This window comes from Aotus nancymaae, unplaced genomic scaffold (genome assembly GCF_030222135.1).
Source record: "Aotus nancymaae isolate 86718 unplaced genomic scaffold, 86718_ANA_hifiasm-v0.15.2.pri h1tg000033l, whole genome shotgun sequence".
Classification (NCBI taxonomy): Eukaryota; Metazoa; Chordata; class Mammalia; order Primates; family Aotidae; genus Aotus; species Aotus nancymaae.
The window spans coordinates 27,433,702-27,452,784 of NW_026988447.1; the positions used below are offsets into that span (position 1 = coordinate 27,433,702).

At 39.7% G+C, this 19,083-nt stretch overlaps 1 protein-coding gene across 1 annotated transcript in view; it reads left to right on the forward strand.

Annotated features, from left to right (window-relative positions):
* The window catches only part of SETD7 (SET domain containing 7, histone lysine methyltransferase), a 51,619-nt gene that overhangs the window by 14,356 nt on the left and 18,180 nt on the right, over nt 1-19,083 (forward strand). The window contains exons 3-4 of the mRNA XM_012443229.3: nt 8,875-9,076; nt 13,366-13,555. Of these exons, the coding sequence (XP_012298652.1) occupies nt 8,875-9,076; nt 13,366-13,555 (392 nt within the window). The remainder of the gene's footprint in view (nt 1-8,874; nt 9,077-13,365; nt 13,556-19,083) is intronic.

Here is a 19,083-nt window from a genome sequence, read left to right on the forward strand (position 1 = left end):
ATATCTTGGCTGTGGTGAATAGTGCTGCAGTAAACATGAGGGTGCAGATACCTCTTCAACATACAGAAGAAATAGCTATTTCTAAATCAGTGTAAATAGCCAAAATGTACATTGTTTACCTGTTCACAACTGTCTCAGATTCAGAATGTTGGCTAGGTTTGAGATCATAATAGAGACTTAAGTCTTTTCTTCATTATATGACAAAATGTGGAACAGAAAATCTAGGTTACTACAACCAGCTTATTAAATCAGAATCCTGAAGTCAGAATTCTCATGCTTTACCAGATGGTTTACCCTACAAATGAGGAATGAATGAGAACATAACCTTGTTTTAAAATATTGTTCTTTAAGCAGCTATTGTGTCCATTCCTCACCTCCTCTATTAAAAGGGAAGAAGACAGCACTTTGGGAGGCCAAGGCGAGTGGATCACAAGGTCAAGAGATCGAGACCATCCTGGTCAACATGGTGAAACCCTGTCTCTACTAAAAGTACAAAAAATTAGCTGGGCATGGTGGCGCGTGCCTGTAATCCCAGCTATTCGGGAGGCTGAGGCAGGAGAATTGCCTGAACCCAGGAGGCGGAGGTTGCGGTGAGCCGAGATCGCGCCATTGCACTCCAGCCTGGGTAACAAAAGCGAAACTCCATCTCAAAAAAAAAAAAGGGAAGAAGACAATTATCCTGAGCTTCAGTAACTGGAGCTCCTTAACATCCACTCTGGGCCCAAGATAAAGGAATTTGTCCAGAATAGTGACAGGAATCTTGAGGCTTTGTTGGTTTGGATCTGGAATCTGTCTGGCACCAGCGGATTTGTTGGAGTACCATGGGTGTGTTGAAAACGTACAGTGTTCAAAATACTTTGATATACACATCTCTAATTTTTATACTAACTTCAATTCTGGATGTTTATTTTCATGTATCTTTCCTTAATTGTTCTTATTTTGACCATGATTTATGGACCTAAAGGCAAGACTTTTCACAATCCTAGAATGGTAACAAGAAAGAGATATTTCTTCAGATTGGCTTTGTGGGGGCTGTGGAATATTAGGGTCATGTGGTTTTTAACCTAATTATGGGGTGGAGATGAGGTAATTCATTGAGATGTATTTGTTTATATTGTTGATACCTCTCCTTCACATGCCAATTAGATTTTAAAGGATTTACTACTCCATGGCTTCATTCTGCTGTGCCCAAGTCTTTTCTGATGTTGCTTGGCTACAGTTGCCAAGAGGGCTCCTTGTAGTTTATCACTGGCCAAATAACCTAAGCAACGTCATCCATCTGATGAGCCACTGAAAAAGGATGGCATTCTCCAGGTGTCAAGTCTATGCAGGATTTCTTGGTTTCAGTTTTCAGAAAGTGCTTGATTGCATTCACAGAAATTGGAGTTGCATTGGACTTCTGAAGTCATGTATTCCAACCTCCCACACGAGGCAAAAGTTCCTTTCATGTTCCTCACAGTCCTCTAGCTTTTGTTGGAACTAGACTTGGCAAATATATTCATCTGTATTCCAACAAACAGTTCTGATTGAGGCAGAAAAAAAAAATTGTGACATGCAAGAAGAAAGAGAGTGGAAATGAAATGTATGATGCTGAATGTCTACCATTTGTTCAACACTGGACACATGGTCTTCCTAACAATCTGGGAGGTTGGTTTTATAATCCCATTTGACATACAAAGAAACTAAGGCACAGAGTGACTGAGTAACTTGCCCCAGGTGACCTAGTTAAAAATTATTGGAGTTGAGACTCACACCAAGGAGAATTCAATTCTAGAGCCAACCTTCTTTTTCACTACATCTGCTACCACCTTCCAACTGGAAGCAGGGAAATAGCTGTGGGCCCGACTGCCTTTCTTCCATGCTTCAATTTTCCTTGAAGTTACTCATCAGCTACAGTTGTGAAATGTTAAAAGGAGTCCTGGGGTGAATTCAGTTATGCTCTTGTAGGGCCCTTAACAACTTGAGAGGAGCTTAGAAGATTGACAGAAGGGTTTCCTGGGGAATCAATTCAGAAGAATTCTGTTCTAGCTATTTGGCCTTCCCAAACTTCTGTTTTCTTATTTGAAAAATGGAGATCATTATACCTGCTTTTCAGGATTGTTGCGATTGAATGAGAAATTCTGTAAAGACCCTTAAAGTGTGGGACACTTAGTAGGTGCTTGGGAAAGAATGGATTATCATTATCTTTTATCATTATTGTTACTATTATTATTAATTAATAATCATTAGGAGAGTATCTGAGTCAGTTTGGGCTTCTATAACAAATTCCATAGACTGGGTGGCTTACACAACAGAAATTTATTTCTCACAGTTTTGGAGGCTGGGAAGTCGAAGATCAGGGCACTGGTACATTTTGTGTCTGTTGAGGGCCCACTTCCTGGTTTGCAGATGTCCATCCTCTCATGATATCATCACATGGTAGAGAGTAAAGGGAGAGAAAACAAGCTTTCTGATGTATTTTTATAAGGGCATTAATCCTATTCAAGAGGGCTCTGCCCTTGGGACCAAATCACCTCCCAAACACCCCATCTCTGAATGTCATCACATTGGGTGTTAGGATTTCAACATAGGAATTTGGGAGGGACACAAACATTTAGTCCATAGTGGAAAGTTTTCTTGAGGTTTATTTTTAGAAAGCAAAAGTAAATTTCATTATTTGCTCTTCAAATATTTTACTGTTATGTAGAGGCTTTTTAATAGTTGCATCTATAGTAGACTCATAGATCTTCTCTTAAAGGGTTAAAAAAGAGAAAACCTTAAAAGATAGACAGTGCATTATATTATATGGAAGCATTAGAGTTCTCCATCAAACTTGCTTCAACACCTTGGAAGAAGTTGAAGTTTATGGCCAGAAATAGCTCTTGCAGATGGGTTGGATCTCCTTGCTGCTGTTTGCAGTGTTTCAAAAGATAATATATGTTGTCATATAAAAGAATTCCTAAAATAATGTTTTAATACTAAGAGTCACAATTCAATTTGGTTAGAGATGGGAATTTAAGGAGTGATGATTCAGTTTTTAAATTCCCTCTTGGTTATTGTATTGCAATGGCTGACAAAAGGAAGGGAACACAGTGGAAGGAGGGGAACATAATTTAGTCCCCGGAGGTGGAAAGTTCAAAACCTTCTAGACCCCAGAACCATGAAGAAAAGCCAACACTGTTAAGTCTCTAAGTACACTTTTCTATATTCAGATATTAGCAGGAAGTTTTAATGAAAATACAGAAATATTTGAATAAAATGCAGATATGTCTAGGAAAACAATTATAAAATTTCTCCCTTTCTTTGTAAGTTAGATTTCTTAATTTAATTGATTTCTCAAAATTTAACTCTTAAGTACAAGAGCTTTGATAAAAACAGCCAAAATTGGTCTATCTGCAGGAAAGAAATTTAATTAAAATTTATGTTTTAATTTCCTCAACATTTTCCAGTTGTTTGATTCAGATGATGGTACCAGAAAAATCAAACAACTGAAAGACCATTTTTGTAATTTCTTCACATACTAAAGAGTCTGCCAAGATGTTGAGAGGAACTTTAAGAAAATACAAGTTAAGCAGGTTAAGAACATTATGTATAGTATGATTCCATTTTTATTAAAAGAACAAAAACAAAAGGTAGGAAAATGCATGGTATAGGGGAAAAAGTGGCCAGCCGCGGTGGCTCACACCTGTAATCCCAGCACTTTAGGAGGCTGAGGCGGGTATATTACTTGAGGTCAGGAGTTCAAGACCAGCTTGGCCAACATGGTGAAACCCCATCTCTACTAAAAATACAAAAATTAACCAAGCATGGTTAATTACACCTGTAATTCCAGCTACTTGGGAGGCTAAGGCAGAAGAATCACGTGAACCCAGGAGGCAGAGGTTGGCGTGAGTCGAGATCACCTCGCTGCACTCCAGTGTAGGCAACAGAGTGAGGCTCCATCTTAAAAAAAAGAAATGAAAAAAGTCTTAAATACTATATGTCAAATTGGGGAAGAGGACTGAGAATTTCTACTTTCTGCATCTTAGTACTGGGTTGAGTTGCTTTTTCTGTGTTTGTTTTACAATGAATACATATTACTTTTTTTTTTTTTTTAACTTAAAGAGGCCTTTATTTCATTCTTCTTCCAGTCAATTGAATCACTCATAAATTATTGCAGGTAGGAGTCTTTCTTGCTTGTTCTCTTTTTTTTTTTTTTTTTTTTTTTTGAGATGGTTTTGCTCTTGTTGCCCAGGCTGGAGTGCAATGGCTCAATCTCAGCTCACTGCAACCTCTGCCTCCTGAATTCAAGCGATTCTCCTGCCTCAGCCTCCTGAGTAGCTGGGATTACAGGCTTGCTTGTTCTTTAAAAATAGATTTAATGCAGTTTTACAAATTTCTTTCTCTATTTCAGTGTTTCATAACTGTTTCTTTGATGATGCTTTTTAAATCCAGTTTTTTAGTAGAAAGCTTGCCATCATACACATGAATATGGATGTTTAATAATAATAGCTGTTCTTCATTTAAGCAATCACTTTGTGCCAGACCATATTCTAAGCATTTGATATATATTAGCCCACTTAACTCTTAAGACAACCCTCTGAGTAGCCCCATTTTACAAATGAAGAAATGAAGCATAGAAACTTTAAGAAACTTTCCTAACAGCCTATGTGCATATCTAATTCATATAAAGAATACTCCCTGCACTTGAATAACAAACACTGTTATGTTCCTTCTCAATCTTCTCTTCTCAATGCAAAATGATCTCACTTCCATTTCTATTCTTTTGCTTAGGAATTATCAACATGAAATTTCTATGTTAGGGAAGGGATACGTGGATGCATATTTCCTAATTTGTTCCCATAAAGGGCTTACAGTCTAGTTAGAGAAACAGGACACGTAAATTTAACATCAATAAAGACATGGAGTGTTCTGTAATAGTACATGCCTAGGCTCCGATGAGTAATGTGCACGGCAGGGCTGCCAAGATCAGGACAGATTTACTTTGCAGGAAAATGAGACTCCCCGCGGACAGTGAGTAGGCTCTGTTTAGTGACCAGCAAACTTGCTCCGAAACCCAGCTCTCAATCTAGTTTCAGCAAGAAAGATTAGAAGGCTATTTCTTTGTACCCACTTTTCAAATATAACCAGATATTAATATTTTAATGGATACAAAATAATGTCATTTTCTTATGGCTGCTTTCTTGCTTTCTTTTCTTTTTTCTTTCTCTTTTTTTTTTTTTGAGATGAAGTCTCACTCTGTTACCCAGGCTAGAGTGCTGTGGCACAATTTCAGCTCACTGCAACCCCTACCTCCTGGGTTCAAGCGATTCTCGTGCCTCACCCTCCCAAGTAGCTGGGATTACAACCATGCACTATCACCCCCTGGCTAATTTTTGTATATTTAGTAGAGCTGGGGTTTCACCATATTGTCCAGGCTAGTCTTAAACTCCTGGCCTCAAGTGATTCACCTCCCTCAGCCTCCCAAAGTGCTGGGATTATAGGCATAAGCCACCACGCCAGGTGGCTTCTTTCTTTTTTGAATAGAAAAATGCCAGAGATTTCAGAATATTCATTATTATCCCACAATTATTTTTGTTTTCAACGAAGAAAAAATAAAAGAAAAAAAATAGTAACTTTTTTTTCCCCTGACTGATCTTAAGGATTTAAAAAGCTTGCTCACAGCCTGTAATCCCAGCACTTTGGGAGGCCGAGGCGGGTGGATCACGAGGTCAAGAGATCGAGACCATCCTGGTCAACATGGTGAAACCCCGTCTCTACTAATACAAAAAATTAGCTGGGCACGGTGGCGCGTGCCTGTAATCCCAGCTACTCAGGAGGCTGAGGCAGGAGAATTGCCTGAACCCAGGAGGCGGAGATTGCGGTGAGCCGAGATCGCGCCATTGCGCTCCAGCCTGGGTATCAAGAGCGAAACTCCGTCTCAAAAAAAAAAAATAAAAATAAAAATAAAAATAAAAAGCTTGCTCACTTACGTTTTACAGAAACCAAGGAAAAATATAGTGTAGAAGCTAAGCTATATAAAGGTCAGTGAGTAAATTTTCAATATGAGCAGAGCTTTTTAGAGCAGGGATCAGCAAACTTTTTCTTCATGTGGTGAGAGTAAAATCAAGGCTCTGTGGGCCACATACGGTCTCTGCTGTAGCGATTCAACACTGCTGTTGTAGTATGAAAGCAGCCATAGATGATATAGAAAGGAACATGCATGGCTTTGTTCCAGTAAAACTTTATTTACAAAAACACTCAGCAGGCCATGGTTTGCCAGCCTCCTCTGGAAGAAGCAGTTATAGAGAAAGGTAGTGTCTTGAATGCCATTCTAATAAACTTATATTTTATTTCCCCAATGACCAAGGATTTTAAAGACATCACTGTTATCACCCTGGAGAACCCAGTTTATGTGTATAATATGCCCCCTTTTGTCATCAGATTTCATCCAAGTTACTATTAAAAGCTGCCAAGAAAGCTAAGCTGTGGCCTCAGGCAGATGGCTGAAAAAACACAGTCAGATTTGCTTTCCAATGCCTTAAGAATTTGCATTTGTGTACCTTGAGTCAGTTGGGCTAAGAGGGAAATAGCAGTTTGTCCTTAGTACTCTGATAGATATGTGAAGATGGACTCCATGGGTAAAGGAGGAGAGGGCAAGCCACAGAATACAGTTGGGGGAAGTGTGTGCAAGTCCATATTGTTTTTTGTCTGATTTGCAAGACCTATGCCTTGTAGGTTTGATCATAACCCCAAGAAATATTGGCAGACTAGTCTGTCAGGGACTAATGCTACCCAAACACACACAGGAACACTTTGAATGCTGCTGTGAAGCCAAAGTCAATAGGGTTGCCAGGATAAGCAAATAAAAATCTAGTTAAATCCAGGACACCCAGTTAAATTGGAATTTGCTCAACAAAAAGTAAGCATAATTATGTCCCATTCAATATTTGGGACACACATAAACTAAAAAATTATTGTTTATCTGAAATTCAAACTTAGCTGGCATCCTATATTTTACCTGGCAATCCTAAAAATGAAGATAAATGAATAGTTTTTTTGCACTACATAAACTATATCATTATGTCACTCGATTTGCACTCTTCACCAAGGATTTTTTTTTAATTGTAGGAGTCTAATGACATTTGAATCTCATTTCTTCCAACCTCACTGTTTTAGAATTTTGACTATTTGTGCAAGAGCTATGCTAAAGTGCACTTTATTATCTTCATGAATTTAGGAAATCTATTTGTCATCGATAGTACAAACAAAACTGAAAGAAAATTATTTATCTCCTTGGGAGACTACAAATAGTGTAATTACCATGTAACCAGAAGCTATTGTTATTTAGAATGTACTTTTCATTTAATAATTATAGATCATTCACAGTTATTCATTAAAATAAGTCGAGACTTGACCACGCAGATTCAGGTGCAGCCACCTAAGTCCCCATGGCCCACTTTGCCTCCATCTGCTCCAGTTCACAGTGTGTCTTGCCAGTGTCTCCTATACCACTGTGTTTGTTTTGTTCATCGCCCCCTCTAAAGCCTCACACAATGCTTGCTACTGAGAAGGCACACTAAAATGTTGACTAGTTGTAACTGCGTGTGGTGGTTCACACCTGAAATCCCAGCACTTTGGGAGGCCGTGAGCCCAGGAGTTCAAGACCACCTTAAATAACATGACAAAGCCTCATCTCTACAAAAAATACAAAAAGTAACCAGGTGTGGTGGTGCATAACTGTGGTCCCAGCTACTCTGGAGACTGAGGTGGGAGGATGGCTTGAGCCCCAGGAGGTCAAGGCTGCAGTTAGCCTTGATCATGCAACTGCACTCCAGCCTGGGTGACAGAGTAAAATCCTGTCTCAGAAAAAAAAAAAAGTTTACTAGTTGAATTAATGAATAAATGCTATCTGCATATGTTAAAATAATCAAGCTGTCTTTGTTTCTAAATTTTCTTACATGTTAAATTTTTTAAAAAATCGAGTTGGTCTTTCCCTATTCCAAATTTTAGTACTTAAAGGGAATTTGAGGTAAAGTTAGTTTCATTGCATAGGGTCTCACAGAGGCTAACAATGAAAACACGTTCCTGAACTTCCAAATGTGTACTACGAGGAGAGAGAGGGAGAGGCACTGGTAAAATCACCAGCAGCACCCCTGTAAGCAGCTTTCTTCTGGTGTGGGACCATGGGTCTCAATCTATTAGGGTGCTAATGATATTAGCAGGATTGAGCCTGCAGTCTTCTTTACTTGCCCCTACTGGCCATGATCATGTAGGTATGTATATGTATACACACACACACACATATGTACACATATACATACATATATAGATCTACTTAAATAAATCCCCATATGTCTTCCAAGGAGATGGAAGAAATTTCATTTGACTAGATACCAATTATGACTGTCGCTGATAAATAATACATTCGTGATTTGAAACAAATATGTAGACATTCACATACTTTAAGCCACATTTGTACCATTGGAGATTAATATATACAAGCCATCTGAAAGACCCTTGAGAACTACCAGTGAATTCTGGACCTCTCTTGAGGGAAATTAGACATGAATGGTTTGTATGTGGAACGAGTAACACCAGAATTTCTGTTGACTGGAAACATATTCAAGTGAGCTTGTTCTCAGTTTCCATCAGTAGCTTTTTTCTTCTCTGTTTTCCCCAGCAGAGTAAAAGGATTCCTGGGAACCGTGAGATTAGGTATTAAATCTCCGTCTTTCTTCCCATCTTACTGCGTCCCTGAAGCATCTTTTCCTAGCAGTCGATGATAATTCAGGAGGATGCACTGAATCCATGTCAGGGTTAACAGCTGGGCATCAGTTCCTTGGATATGATCCTTTCTTTTAAGAGACTCAGTCATGGTCTGACTATTCCTTTTTGTTCTTCCTTTCCTCACAGCACCCTGGAGGGGTATTATGTGGATGACGCCCTGCAGGGCCAGGGAGTTTACACTTATGAAGATGGGGGCGTTCTCCAGGGCACGTATGTAGACGGAGAGCTGAACGGTCCAGCCCAGGAATACGACACGGATGGGAGACTGATCTTCAAGGGGCAGTATAAAGATAACATTCGGCATGGAGTGTGCTGGATATATTACCCAGTAAGCCTTGTGACTGTTCACTCTGCTGGAAAGTAACATATTGTGACTCTTCACAATGAAGAGTAAAATGTATTCTGTGTTAGAACTTGTGAGCTGTGAAACCTGAGAGTCACCATAGCTGAAGCCAAGAGTTTATAAAGCATGCCCTCTCACTGTTACTTAGATTGTAACAATCTAATTGGCTTAGATTGTTGGCTCTTGAATTCATTATTAATTATTTTTCACTGTTGTTTTGGAAAGGAGTAATTAATCATGATTAAAACAAATTGGGACAAATTGGTTTTATTGTATCACTAATAAAGGCAAAATGTATTGCTTTTAATTCTTTTGGCACATAGGAGATGGAGGAAAATTTAATTGTTGCTATTAGTTTTATTCCCTGTTTCTCATATGTAAAAACCAGTCCAGTAATGTTTAACGTGCGGGAGCTTACTGAATTGTGTTACTTGATTTTACAATTCCACTACCTACTTTTTAAGGTGGTTTATGGTTTACATTGCTTAAATTGAGGTGGTTAAAATTAACTTACTGTCGAGTATTTATTTAATAGCATTTTATGATATTTCTGGAGTCTATTAAGGTAAAAAGATATGGCAGAACCCATGGTTAGAAACTAAAGCTCTAATATTTGTTTGCGTTTCAAATGTCTCATCTGTTGTTAGTGAATTTCCAGAAAATGTTTCAGAAAATAGACATTAGAAAACATTTTTATTTTTATTTTATTTTATTTTGTTTGTTTGTTTATTTACTGAGACAGGGTCTTACTCTGTTGCCCAGGCTGGAGTGCAGTGACATGATCTTGGCTCACTACAAGCTCCGCCTCCCAGACTCAAGCCATCTTCCCACTTCAGCCTCCTGAGTAGCTGGGATTACAGGCATGTGCCACCACACCTGGCTGATGTTTTTGTGTGTGTTTTTTTGTTTTAGAGACAGAGTTCCTCCATATTGCCCAGGCTGGTCTTAAACTCCTGGGCTCAAGCAATCCACCTGCCTTGGCCTCCTGAAATGCTGAAATTACAGGCATGAGCTACCGTGCCTGGCCAGAAAATACTTCACTTAGTATTTTATTTTGTTCATAACTTAAGTCAAAATACTTTTTTGTTTTGTTTTGTTTGTTTTGAGATGGAGTCTCACTCTGTTGCCCAGGATGGAGTGCAGTGGTGCCATCTCAGCTCACTGCAACCTCTGCCTCCTGGTTTCAAGTGATTCTCCTGCCTCAGCCTCCCAAGTAGCTGAGATTACAGGAACATGCCACCATGCCCGGCTAATTTTTTGTATTTTTAGTTGAGATGGAGTTTCACCATTTTGGCCAGACTGATCTCGAACTCCTGACCTCAGGTGATTTCCCTGCCTCAGCCTCCCAAAGTGCTGGGATTACATGCATGAGCCACCGTGCCTGGCCAAAATACATTTTTTTTACTCCAAAACCTTATGATTAAAAAGTGGTAATAAAAATAAATGATCAATTGCATATATAACAAGAAAAGTAACCCCAACTAAATTCACTTACACATTATTGTTCTTAAAAAATAAATTATAATCTAGGAATAGGGCATAAGAAAAGAATATTGTAAAACATTTTCTGAGAATTGCTAAAGCATTTAAATGTCCTCTTGGTGGGATCTGTGATAGATTAAAAGTTGTAGCATGTACTGAGTAGGAGAAGACAAGCAGAAGGATGGGAAGTGGTGGAGATGCTGCCCGGTGTAGGAGGACTGAAACCTGGCCTCGTGAGTAGCCAGGGTGAGCATCTTGCTGCCCAGTGCTGGGGCGCTGCTCACGTGACAGTGTGTCTTGAAGTCAGGGCAAGTGGAACTCCCTACATAGAGATGGGTATAGGAAAGAGGCAAAGTGGTGAATTACCAGATTCTCCTACTACCTGTCATTTTACTTGTGACTATAGTCAATGAAAGTCCCTAGATGGGATCAAAGATGCATCGAGATTGGTGAATGGATTGGCCTCACTCAATGTGGTTGCATTTTGAAAACCAAAAATATACCTACATTTTCATCTTTAGCCTTGATTATCTTATTAAATCCCAAAGAAGACTCTGCCTTAGGAAGGAGAATTGGTGAGCAAAAAAAGCAGTCTTTGTCCTCTTAACCCCCACCCAGTAGAGAAATGGGTGTCGGTGGGTGTCAGACCCTGGCTGCTCACCAGTCAAAAGAATGATTTATCTCCCCACGAGGAGGAGCCAGTCAGCAGAGGAGAGAAAGCCGTTTCTTCCCCTACACTCCCTGATACAGCAGATGAGGAAATTTCTGTAACAGGCTAAAGCAGAAACAAGGGGAGAAAAAAAGTGATGATTTTCCCTGTATTCTGTATTTGTAAGCTCTCTAAGGACAGATTATTTCTTTCAAAAATTTACCTTGAAAAAGTTTTTTATATAAAGTTTTTAATTAAAAATATATAACTCCTTTTGGAAATAAATGAAGAATTTCTACTTTATCATTCTGGACAAATAAATCCACTCCCTCTGAAACCAGAAATTTAAACATTTAAGGCGAAAGGTGTGAGACCCTAGAAAGACAGACTTCTGTTTTAAATAAATAGTAATGTTGGCTTATGTTAGTCATGGAGTATAAGAAGCACAAATGCTCTTTCCCTCTTCCACTGAATAATCATCACTAAAAGCCTGAAGGCAGATCTTGCAGGAAGTATCATCTCCATTTATACTCAATTATTAAGAACTAACTTGAAGAGAAGAAAGAGCAATGAATATATCCCTAGTGCACTTTTTTTTTTTTTTCTTTTGAGACAGAGTCTCGCTGTTTCGCCAGGCTCCAGGCTGGAGTGCAGTGGCGCGATCTCGGTTCACTGCAACCTCCGCCTCCCGGATTCAAGCAATTCTCCTGCCTCAGCCTCCCGAGTAGCTGGGACTACAGACGCGCGCCACCATGCCCAGCTAATTTTTATATTTTAGTAGAGACGGGGTTTCACTATGTTGGCCAGGATGATCTCAATCTCTTGACCTCGTGATCCACCATCCTTGGCCTGCCAAAGTGCTGGGACTACAGGCGTGAGCCACCGCGCCCGGCTCCCTAGTGCACTTTCTATCCATGAAAAATGCTTCTAAGTATTTTTCTTTCTATGCAAGTGCCATGATTCATTTTTTAATTTCCAGCCCTTTTCCTCCAAAGGCCAAAAAAAAAAAAAAAAAAAAAAAGGCAGCATTTGGGATCACTCAAAAGTCATCCTACATCACTGACTTTCAGTGGCTAGCTATTCCTAGATCCTTGAGTTGGGGAAATTAACCAAGCTTTTAAAAGATGTCACAGCATTACTGTTGTTGTATCAAACCCACAAAGGTTTTAAAGTTTCAGAGTTATACCATGAGGACCTTCTGGATGGAAAAATAAAGAAACATTTCTGCCATCCTAGATTAAATTATTCATTACTTTTTGGTAATCCAGTTCAATCTAAAAAGCATTTATGAATCACCTACTGTGTCCCTACCACTTATCAAGATACAGAATTATGTAATAGTCTCTTCCCTAAAGTACTCAATGACCCTTAGGAATGAAGTAAATGAAAGCGTTAAGCATGAAGCTAAGTGGGCTTCTCTGCTAAAAGGAGGCAAAAGGGAAGAGGAAATAGAGTGGGAAGAAAGAATTGAGATGGGAGTGGAATTTAGTTGATCTTTTTTCTCTTTTCCTTCTAATTCCAAAAAAGGTGATAGTATAAGAGTCTCAGAAAGTCAGTGTCCAGACGTCCTTTTGTTTGTCTCTGATAAAGTGCAGTCAGCTCTCTTTACTTGTGTAAACTAAATTAATTCTTAAGCACATTTGGACTGAAGATTTTCTTAACACACTAGAAATCCAAAATTTAACATTGAGAAGGGAGATCATATGAATAATGAGTAAGAGTGTCTTGCAACAGATCTTCATCATATTTGATTTTGGCCAAAAATAACACTTAGTTACATTTCCTTTAAATGTTGGTAACTGATGTTACAAATATCAAAGAAACGTTGTTTCTTAGAGAGCAAACCAAGATAGCATATCAATAACTTGTCCTGGATTGCAAACTGCAACTGAATCTCCCCTCTGTAAATCAGGCCTACATGCCCCAAATGCATATGACTTTCTAGCAGTATATTTGTATGAAGCTGGATGAGGAGCTGTGCATCATGTTTTTCTTACCCATGTGAAAAGCTCTGGGTTCCTAAACTCTTAATGTCGCTACTGGTGCTGTATTAATAATGGGAGTGCAGAAGAGAAATTGTTTGGAACTCGTGTCCTAGACATACTATATATAATATTTTCTGGTTTTTGGTTTCTCCCATCAGGATGGAGGAAGCCTGGTAGGAGAAGTAAATGAAGATGGAGAGATGACTGGAGAAAAGATAGCCTATGTGTACCCTGACGAGAGGACTGCACTTTATGGGAAATTTATTGATGGAGAGATGATAGAAGGCAAATTGGCCACCCTTATGTCCACTGAAGAAGGGAGACCTCACTTTGAACTGATGCCTGGAAGTAAGTTGGATCTGCTTCAGATGGGTTGCTCCAATTCCAAAGCAGTTTGTTAGGGCTGATTTGAGAGAAGCTTCTTTTCTTTTCCTCTCTGTATAGTTCTCTTTAATCATGTATTAGTCAGGTTTTATTGCATAACAGACACTGCAAGTCCCCAGTGGTTTACAACAGCAACCACAGCTCTGCCGAGCAGCTGTGCTCCAGCTGGCTGAGGCTGGGCTTGGGGGGCTAGGCTGGACTTGAGGCTTCTGGTCAGGTTGGAGTCAGCTCTCTCTGTCTTAATTCTGGAGCCTAGTCTAGGGACAATGGCAATGTGGGGCAAGATTTTCCCACAGTGGATCACAGAAGTGTCAGAGTATAAGCTGATAACTGTGATGTCTTTTGAAACTTCACCTTGGAACTGACATGGTGCTACTTTCACCCGCTTTTCACTGGTCAAAGCAAGTCACATGGCCAAGCCAGACATCAGTGAGACAGAGAAATTACACGATATGCATTAGTGGGAGATACTGAAAAGGCACGTCACAAAGGGCATAGGTATTTAATTCTCATATAGGGAGGGAATAAAGAAATGACGGCAGTAATTCAATTGATTTCAAATGATTGTCTCTCCAAAAAACTGCACTGTGATAATAAAGAACCAAATCAAGTAGATCTCTAAACTGTAAACTTGACGAGCCTGAGCTGTGACTGGAAAATATAAATGCATATTACTGGCATCTCTGCAGAGCCCGACGTCTTCCATGGAGCACGCATACTCTGTGTTATGAGTGAACCCAATGGAATCCATATTTGAAAAAAATATTTTTTTTTCTTTTTAGAAGTACAACATGTCACACTAAGCATTTTTTCTGAATATAAAATTACTAAGTATAGAAAATCTGGAAAAAAACAGGAAAATATACAAAGAAAAATCAAGAGTTTGCTTTTCGAGTGGCACAGCTTAAGAAAGCTATTTGAATTGGTCTGATTCCTTGAAAACAATATATGCATGTATTTCTGATCCAGGTTTGGTTATAGGAAGAAAAAAAAAGAAAAAATAGTAAATCTAGATATTAATAGGCTTAAATAGTATTTAGTTATTTGGGATCTGAAGAAGAATCTCCCAAGGAAGGTTGTCCAAAAGTGGAAAATTTAGCATTTATATTTAGGTCCAATTTGGGTTGCTTTAAATGTCTTTTTTGTTTTTTAAGTTAAAAATGGAGACAGTCTAAATGCAATGTGGGATTCTGGATTGGATCCTGGAAGAGAAAAAGGACATTAGTGGAAAAACTGGTAAAATCTAAATAAAGTCTAGAGTTTAGTACATAGTAATGTATCTGTGTTGGCTTCTTAATTTTGAGAAATGTACCATGCACTGTAAGAAGTTAACATTAGGATAAACAGTGAGAATGCTCCTTGCTATCTTTGTGACTTTTCTGTATAAAGTCATGGGCCCATAACAACTGTGGTATCATAAGATTAAACCATATTTCTGTTTTTATTTTATTTTATTTTTAAGAGACAGGATCTCACTCTGTTGCCCGGACTGGAGTGTACTGCTGTTATCACAGCTCACTGCAGCCTTCAGCTCCTGGGCTCAAGAAATCCTCCTGCCTCAGCCTCCCCAGTAGCTAAGACTACGGGCATGCACCACAATGCCCAACTAAATATTTTTAATTTTTTTTTTTTCTGTAGAAACAGAGTCTTGCTGTGTTGCTTAGCCTGGTTTCAAACTCCTGGCCTCAAGCAATCGTCCTCTCTCAGAGTTTCATGGTGCTGGGATTACAGCCATAAACTACTGCACCCAGCTAAGATTATACCATATTTTTACTGTATCTTTTCTATGGATAGATATGTTTAGATACTCAAATCCTTACCATTAGGTTACTGTTGCCTACAGTATTCCCTATAGTAACATGCTGTACAGGTTTGGAGCCTAGGAGCAATAGGCTCTAGCATTTATTAATAGCCTAGGTGTGTAGTAGGCTATACCATCTAGGTTTGTGTGAGTACACTCTATGATGTTTGCATAATGACCAACTCGCCTCACGACACATTTCTCAGAATATGTCCCCATCAGGAAGTGATGCATGTCTTGTATTTGAAATTACTCCAAAATGAAACGTTTATTTAAAAAAAAAAGGAAGCAGTAGTCTTTGAACTACAAACTCTGATATCTATGCCCTTAATCTATGTTCTGAAAGGAGATACTGTTATAATTTTTAGAAATGAGATTAGGAACAGGGGAGGATCCCAATTGGTGATGCCAGTTTTAAAACTTGAGAAGTGTCAGCATTTTTAGTGGCAGGTGCCTGAAATTAAGGATCACCTAATTTCAGACCTAGCTCTAACATTTACTATATTATCCTTGGAGAAGTTATTTATTCTTTCAGAACCTGTTTCTTCATTACCAAATATGGATATTAGCACCTACCATAAAATACCATAATGAAAGTTACTGTTATCACATTCTTCTTGCTATAAATAAGAAACAGTAGGCCGGGCCTGGTGCCTCATGACTATAATCGTAACACTTTGGGAGGCTGAGGCAGGTGGATCACTTGAGCCCAGAAGTTCAAGATCAGCATGATAAAATCTTGTCTCTACTAAAATTAAAAAAAAAAAAAAAAATTAGCTGGGCATGGTGACATGTGCCTATAACCTCAGCTACTTGGGAGGCTGAGGTGGGAGAATCACTTGAGCTCAGGAAGTCAAGGCTGCAGTGAGCTAAGATCATACCACTGCACTCCAGCCTGGGCAGCAGGAGTGAGACCCTGTCTTTAAAAAAAAAAAACAAAAAACAAAAAAAAGATTTTGAGAGTGAGAATTCTCAAGGGAATTATTTTTTATTTTTTAGAATTTCTGGTCGCTTTAGCTGGCTGTGGTGGTGCGTGCCTATAGTCCCAGCTACTTGGGAGGTTGAGGCACAAAAACCACTTGAACCTGGGAAGTGGAGTTTGCAGTGAGCCAAGATAGCACCACTGCACTCCAACCTGGGCAACAGATTGAGACTCTGTCTCAAAGAAAAACCCAAACAACAACAACAAAAAAACTTCTGCTTGCAAATAATAAACACTTACTTCAAATTAACTTAAGGCAAAAAAGAAAAGGGGGATTTATTGGCAAGATTCCTGCAGGCCTCAAGTATTCAAACTAATGTTGAATAGTTTGAGCCTCACAAGGGCCAGGAACCATGGCTGCTCTGGCACTCTGAAGATCCCATGCACAGATCTTTAGTCTAATGTTCTGCCATGTTTGTGCCTCTCTTCCACCCCTATAAGTTATAATTATTGACCTGTTGACTAGCCAGTGGGTTAGTTAGGGGGTACAGGGTTATGTGACTGTAGGGTCCAATGGTTGGGGAAGGAGAGAAATTGATGCAAATGTCTCACATAAAACACTCCTTGGCCTGTCGCCTCACCAGCTTTTCCCTTTCTCTGTGTGCTTTTGTAACCACAAACTACTTCTAGTTCTCCACCTGCTTCCTGTGGAGTTTCTCACCTATGCCACTGGCTGGAATTTCTTCTCACCTGGTCAGCCCTCCTCCAGTAGGAACTGCTTTCCTTGGCTAATTCCTACTCAATCTTTAAGGCTTGACTCACCTTTCATAATTAATGTTTGTCAAGTGAATGAATGAATTCTATCAAAGGGTATAGCATGCTATAGAGGAAAGGAGGAAAAGTAAAGGATGTGTAAAATCTGTGAAAGTAAAGGATGTGCCTGGAGCCTGGGCATGTCTGAGGGAGCAGATGAAGGGACAGCAGGCATTGGAGAAGATAGTGTGCACTCCCTGAAAGCAGTAACAAAGGTTAATCCTTTTTTTTTTTTAATCTACGAGGTCTCTAGTGTTGTACATGCAGTTGGCACTCAGTACATTTGTGATGAAAGTTTTAGTCTATAGAAGTTCATAGGACAATTTCCACTCAATAGACCATATATTCCATGCGCAAGTTTGGTTCTTTAAAAAAAGTGGTGGCCGGGTGCAGCAGCTCAATGCCTGTGATCCCAGCACTTTGGGAGGCCAAGGCAGGTGGATCACTTGAGATTAGGAGTTCGAGACCAGCCTAGCCAACATGGCGAAACCCCGTTTCTACTGAAAATACAAAAATTAGTTGGGCGTGGTGGTGGGCACCTGTAATCCCAGCTGCTCAGGAGGCTGAGGCAGGAGAATCGCTTGAACCTGGGAGGCAGAGGTTGCAGTGAGCTGAGATCATGCCATTGCACTGCAGTCTGACAGAGCAAGACTATCTCAAAAGAAAAAAAAGTATCGGGGGATTCTTTACATTCTTTTCATGGATTACGTGGTGGTCTGTTAACACTTGGCTCTCAGATCCAATCCATTCTTCATTCTTTCACTGCCCGCTATTACTGCAAGAGTCTGCTGCCTCTTGCGGCCTGCATTTTCCAGGCTCCTGCGCCTCTGACTTCTGTCTGAGTTTGCCCAAAGCGGGGCCACTGGCTGGCTGGGGACAAAGCAGGAGAAGGCAGCAGGAAGAAGCCCTCTCTGTGTCAACCAGCATCTCCAGCAGTGGTCCCATCACCTCCTGATTCCATCTCCCATGACGAAGGCCCAGGCTCGTTCCAGCTACCCCAGCTCCAGAGCTCCAGGAACACCACCGTGCCCTCTGTCCCTCCGGCCTCCAGTGGCAGCTTCCTGCTCTTGCCAATGTCTGGGCTCCTCATGGCTCCATCTGGCTTGTCAACATTCCATCCTCCTGTATGACAAATTCCCAGAACTGAATTCTCTTTGAAACACTCAAATGGTGTGTTTCTGTTGTAGACACTCACTGATTTGGATTTGTTTCTGACTTTTAGTTTGAGGTGTTCATTGGGTTTTGGGTGTACAAAAAAAGCCACTCACAAACAAACAGAAAGAGGACCTAGTAGCCACTGGTAACTACTGAAGAATTGCTTAATGGGATTATGAGTCATCCCTTAGTGTATACAATCATTTGCTTTGCAGGAGTAAGCCCTCTGGTTCTAAATCTTGTTTCCTTACCTATCAGCCTTCAGAGCATCTGTCTTCAGTGCGCTTTGTGAGGATTCTCTAAGGCTAATCCTTCACAGAGAGCCAGTGTTCGTTCTAGGGCGGTTGTGTGCCTTAGTTTCTCGACTAAATTACTAATTGGCTTCTGAACCACTGTAATAGAAATAAAATTACTTTGTTAATGCTTTATCAAAAGCAGTACTGTTCTCCTTAATTCTGGTGAGAGAGTTTATTCTTCGTGAAGGTGACAACTGCCAGGGTTCAGTTGCTGGATTCTGTAGACTGTATCTGTAATGAAGAAAACCACCAGACAGTTTTAAAACCATCATCCAGTTTGATCTGACCAGAGAGATCTCAAAATTTCATGACAAAGCGTTTTATTGATTCCCAAGCATCCTTTAAATCATTTTAATAAGGAAAATTCAAGAGCAAATTGGGATGTTAAGAGATGCTCTGATGGCTGTTCATGAAGGCCTGAAAATAAAACTGAAGAGTAATCTAAAATGTATCCATTTAAATTGAAGAACTGCATTCTAGTTGGTATAACTTGAATAAGATTTTT